General features: G+C 47.2%; 1 protein-coding gene across 1 annotated transcript; it reads left to right on the top strand.

Moving 5' to 3' along the window:
• Nucleotides 1–230: 230 nt before the first annotated feature.
• Nucleotides 231–3,309, top strand: LOC105310308 (nuclear RNA export factor 2-like; the record flags this gene model as incomplete). The annotated part of the gene is made up of 10 exons (XM_011386492.2): nucleotides 231–299; nucleotides 383–435; nucleotides 575–682; nucleotides 803–861; nucleotides 967–1,082; nucleotides 1,177–1,219; nucleotides 1,796–1,868; nucleotides 2,401–2,583; nucleotides 2,967–3,027; nucleotides 3,138–3,309. Coding segments are annotated over 10 exons (819 nt in total), but the record flags the coding sequence as incomplete, so codon positions are not given.
• Nucleotides 3,310–5,895: the final 2,586 nt, after the last annotated feature.

The following is a 5,895-nucleotide window of genomic DNA, read 5'->3' as shown; positions in this document are numbered from 1 at the left end:
ATTGACCCACGTGGGAACCTGACAAAGGCTCTGGACCTTCTTCACACAAGTTCTCCATAGGCTTCAGGGACCCCATGGTGACGATCCAAAAGTAGTCCCGCTCATGGAATTTCCAAGGCCCTTTCGCACCTGACCTCAGATTCTCACCATCTCCTGGGCCCATCCTTTCCCCTAATCGTCCAGGGCCACCTCCCTGGTCTCCACTGCTGACTTCCTCTTCCTTTTCCCAGGATGGCCAGGAGCCACCCCCACCAACTAACTTTGGTATTGAAGCCCACAAGAAGTTACCAACCTACAAGGTGAGGAGGGGGATCGAGCAGAGTTTAGGTGGTACATGAGCAGGTAGTATCAGCTGTGATCCTGAGGACTGTCTTTATTTCAGGGAAGTGTCTTTGGATCTGACATGCTAAGTCTAGTCCTGCAATTCCTGCAGCAGTAAGCACGCCTGGGAATCTGAGGAAGGGGAGGGCTAGGGCTGGTGAGGCCACCCAAGCTCAAGACTGCTGTCTGGGTCCATCATGTCTCATTTGGGGCTCAGTTCTCACAGGCAGCCTGTCCTCTTGCTCCCTCACAGGTACTACTTGATTTATGACTCTGGAGATCGACACTGTCTTCTCTGTGCTTATCATGACAAGGCCTGCTTCTCCCTGACCATTCCCTTCAACCCCGAGGACCCATCCCCGTGAGTATCACAGCTCAGACTCTGCTCCTGGGCCCTGTGGCTCCTCAGCAGACACCGGCTGGCTCATGAAAACACCCACACTGGCCAGGCCACCACCTCCTCTTCCTCTTCTTCTCCTAGAAGCAGCTTGTTTGAGTACTTCAATGACAACAGGAATATGAAGAAGTTCAAGGACCCATGTGCGTGTGTGATGGAGACGATTGGGCAGGGAAAGGGGGCATGAAGGGGTCAGTCATGGGGCCCAGGGTGTGGCTACCCTGACCCTCGCTCTCCTTTCCCCACAGACCTGCGAGTTCAGCTGCTGAAGCACACAAAACATGACATCGCGTGCTCCCTCTGCGTGTTGCCCAAAACTCAGCATGACCTCAGCTCCTTCGTGGTGGACATGTGGTTCCAGACGGTGAGCACCTGCTTCCTCCCTCAGCAGGCCAAGAAAGACACAGGTGGGTAGGAGGTGTGAGTGGTGACAGAGCGCCTGGGCTCTTCCCTTTCAGGAAAGGATGCTCTGCTTCTCTGTCTATGGTGTGTTCAAGGAAGGTGAGTGTGTAGAGTCCCCTCCCCAGATTTCCCACTGCTCACTCCCTCTGGCTGGTCTCCCTCTCAGAACTCTGCTTCTGAGATCCCTTCTCTGATCCCTTCCTTTTCCTTCCTATTCTCTCTGAATTCTCCTGCCTCCACTCTGCCCCCAAACCATCTGGGTCAGAACTACATCCATTTCCTGCACATCTCGGGGGTCAAGGACATACACTGTGGAGTTTGAAGGCTGTCATCCTAGAAGCTTACTCTTAATGTTACTTAAACTCCTAAGTTTAATGGTGCAGTTACTTAAACTCTTAATGTCTTCATTTGCAAAATGGGTTTAATAATATCCATATCTTGTGTAGCTGTGAAAAGTGAATCAAGTGAATTTGTGAAGTGGTTGTCCCAGGGCCCGGCACATCCTGGGAGCAGATTGCTCCTACTATTGCTCTCCTTATTCCTGACACACTGACTCCCAGTGTACAGTTGTCTCTTTTGGCATGAGTATCAAACCAGAACGTGACTGGGAATGCTGTGTGAGCTTTTGAAGAAGCATTTGGGACTCTAAAGGGCTGTTGTTTGTTGTTGTTGAAGTGGAAGGAAGGTCTCAGGGTTCTGTGCGTGCCTTCGCCCGGACCTTCATCACTACCCCTGCCGGCAGTTCCAGGTGAGTCTTGTGCTGTGGGTGGGAACACCCAGCCCAATCTGGGCTCACGGGTGTGGGAATGTGGTGGTGCAAGTCCTTGGGGTTTCCTCAGTGTTGTGGGAAGCCAACAGGTAGATCCAAGGAGCAGTCCAGCACAGGGGTTGAGATTATAGTGGGCTCTGGAGGTAGGGCACTGGGTTCTCTTCCTGACCCCAACACTCACTAGAATTATACCGTAGTGAAGTCACATCATCTCTCTGTGACACAGTGTCTTCCTCTCAAAATGGGATTAGAATGTCCTCTCCCTTGGGCTGTTTTACAGAGTAAATGCGTTGAGGTTAAACTTGCAATTTTAATGAAGCTGTTAGACAATCTTTCCAAAGGTGGGCCCTGTGGGAGGGGTAGAGGTAGCAGCCAAGGAATCTGGGGGACATGCATAGTCAGAGTGTGGAAGGAATCTGGTTGATGAATGGCGGTGGGGGCAAGATCATTCTCGGGGGTGTGGGGTGGTCTGTCCTTCCATCAGCTGTCTGAGGTCTCATTTTTCACCCAGTCTATGCATCATGAATGATGAGCTGTTTGTGAGGGACACCACCCCCAAGGAGTCTCAGAGTGAGTTCTCCATCCAAGGGCCTACACCCATCACCAGCTCCCTGCCCACCCTCTCCCAGGAGCAGCAGGAAATGGTGCAGGCTTTCTCCACCCAGTCTGGGATGAATCTCCAGTGGTCTCAGAAGTGAGTACTGGGTATGCATGGGGATAGGAGGGAGCTGGGGGGAGCAGAGGAGTGAATAGTGGGAACTTGCAGGTAATCGTTTTGCTTATTTATTTCCCTCATCAGCGTGAACGTTTCACCCTCAGTGAATATAAGCCACCTAGTTGTTTTGGACGTATGCATACTCCTTTATGAATTTCATGGGCCTCATTCCTTTACTGACCGACATTTGGGTTTCAGGAGTTATTCCCACTACACACTGTGCCACAGGGCTTATTCCCCTGCATATGTCGCAGTAAACCTGGAGGCATGTTTCTGTCGCATAGATTAAGCAATGGCAATGTGCTGTCAGGGAGTGTCCACTTTGGTCCTAATGAATGTCACCTGCCTTTCCTCCACCCTAGATGCCTTCGTGACAATGACTGGGTCTACACCAGAGCTGCAGAGGTGCTTGCTCTGCCCAAGGTGAGGTCTGGAATTCAGGCCAAGATGTATGGAGGCCGGGCAGTCTGAGAATGGGACTCCGGGATCTTGGCAGTGCTGATCTCCCAACTCCTTCCCTCTACTTCCTCCAGGCCAAGCACAAGATCCCAGACGAGGCCCTTCCACAGGCTGATCCAGGATCCTGAGAACATGGTCCCGACGAGAAAACCTTGGGTGTCATTTTCATCCTCATCATCTTTCTTGTTTTCTCTCCAGTCTGAGTATGCCTCTGTGATGGAGCCAGGAGTTCTGCTTGGAACATTGGACAGCCAATGCTTAAGTGACACTCATCTACCCAAAGGGCCAGTTGCTCTGCTGTCCCATCCAGGATCCCTGATTCTTTTCATAATAAAGGACGACATCTCATGTTATGTCAAATCCCTGCAGAATCCATTTGAGACAAGCATTATTAACACTGGTCTACAAAGGAGGAAAGGGAAAGTCAGAGAGGGTCAATGAGTTCTGGGGAACAGTGGGGCAGAGACCCAAATCCTGGAACTCCCTAAAACGCAGGCTCTGTGTGCTCCCGATGGCCATGTGACTGCTGAGGTGGTGATGTTCTGTTACCCTGGTAAACCCGAGGGTGGTTGCCTTTGTCCCTAGTGTATTAGTGAAAAAATTTTAGGCAAAGAACAGTAGTACTTTCTTAGCCGTACAAATCTATTCAAATTTTATAACAATCCATTTGGGGGAAAACAGCAGTAAAGAGCACATGAAAACCTAGGAAGTAAAAATTACACACATACGGATGACATTAGATAAATATCCTTGACATATAAAGAAATCAGTATAGAGTTCGGAAATTGAAATTAACCTAGTATGTTATTAAAAACAATAGGAATGACCCACCAATGTATGAAAAGTTATCCAACCAAATAAGTGTAAAAACATAAGTGCAAATATTGAGATAAAATGCTAAATGAGAAAAGAAAGCTGAAGATTGTTATTTTCAGGAAAACACACTGTATGTGTGTATACTGTGTATATGAATTGCATAAAGTCATTACTCATAAACGTACAGTATGTCAGGCAAAAACATGTGGAAATGACATACCTCTGAGAGGCAGGCAGTTTCTTCTTTACCTCAGTGTCCCTTCTTTCTTGTGTGCAAGACAACTAAGATTTTGGAAGATAGAGAATCATTTGTATGAGGAAAGCCCCTCAGGGTCAGTTCTGGAATGTTCCACAGGTCGACCTTCCCCTATACCCAGAAGCAAAGTGAAAGGACATGGGTTTAGATGGAGGGGCTGCCATGGTGGCCCTCAAAGGAGAAGGCGCTGATAAGGATTTAGCCCTTCAGCCTTGCGGCTCCTGGGCAGCTCTCAGGTTGCTGCTGTCTGCAGCTGAGGACCGGGAGTGCTCTTTGGTCAGAACCTCCCCAGTTCATGAGAGGCCCGGCACAGTACTGGGGCACCCAGACTGAGCCCAACACTTTTCTGCTTACTTCACCTCTATTCTCTGTATTCACTTCCTGTATTCCTCACACGCAGTTGGGTTCATACCTAACTTTGTACTAACTGGCAGTGTCATCCCCATTCCTATCATGCACACTTTGGATGGGCGGTAGGAATAATACTAATAAATAATAATACCAAAACAATAACAACGATAATAAAAGATACCAATAATTATAGTGCACATAGAGCATAAATTACTTGCAACCAACAAATAATGGTTCCCAGAATCCAATCTAGGCCCTTCTGTTCTAAAATCCCCCACCCAACTCCTGTTTATACATTGAGTGTTCTTTGTTAGGCCAGAGGCCAGCACAGGGGAAGGGATTCACCCAAGATCCTGTGGTCAGTTAATGGGTCTTGCACTGGGACACACGTTTGATGACTCTCATCTTCTGTCTCTCTAGCTCACCGGTTATTCTTTCTCTTCCGTACTATTTCTCCTTCCTGGGGCTCAGTAAGAAATGGCTTCCCCCATGTCAAACGGGAAGGAAAACGAGACAAGAAAACATGAGGAAAAAGAAAATGAAGAGATGGGATGAAAGTTCACTTATTGCTGCTACGTTTCCAGATGCTGCTTCAAATTTTCTATTTAATGGTACAGAAGAGGCACTGTGAGCTGGGAGCAATATACCTCAAAGTCCTACTATGTGCCAGACATTCTTTTAGCTTTTCTCTTTTTTTTCCTTACAAGTCTGTGAAGAAGGTACCCTTAGTCCCATCCATTTTACAGAGAACCAATCTCAGACTCACAGAAGTGCATAAATTTTCCAAGGTCAAACATCTACCCCTTGCCCTCTGCACAAGCTACCCAGCAGCCTTCCATTTAGATGAAGGATTTCCAGGGTTAAGGACTGATAGTAGGAAACTCCCCTGATGTGAAACCTGGGCCGCCATGTTCCCATTAGGCCTGAAGAAGATGGTGGGGATGAAATCCTGCCCAGTGAACTAAGAGGCTTGCGTGTGGGAGTCATATGGACTGTTTGATTCCTGAGGTGTTGACCTGAATCCGGGAAGCTACATAAGCTGTTGCCCTTTGGAAAGGGAACTTGAATGGTAAGATATCAACATGTACAATTATTACATGAAAGGCATTTTACAACTCCATCAAAACTAATAATTATTCAGATAAAGGAACTGAAGTTAAAAGGTAAGTAACATGACCTAGAGAAACAAACTTATAAATTGCTGATCCAGGACTCAAAACCTGAAATGACACAAAATATTAGGCTTTTATTCTTTTTGTCCTTTGAGCTTACATTTGCTATATCTCAAAGCATTATTATTCAGTTGCTCTTTTTAAAACAATGCACCGAAGTATTATTTAAATGTTTAAAATCACCATAAAGTGTAAAAGGCCATGTTAATAGCAAAAGTTAAAAATCAAATTGCATGT

The sequence above is a fragment of the Pteropus vampyrus genome, unplaced genomic scaffold (genome assembly GCF_000151845.1).
Source record: "Pteropus vampyrus isolate Shadow unplaced genomic scaffold, Pvam_2.0 Scaffold2047, whole genome shotgun sequence".
Taxonomy (NCBI): Eukaryota; Metazoa; Chordata; class Mammalia; order Chiroptera; family Pteropodidae; genus Pteropus; species Pteropus vampyrus.
The sequence above is the reverse complement of the archived record's forward strand: the minus strand, read 5'-3'. Positions and strand labels throughout refer to the sequence as shown.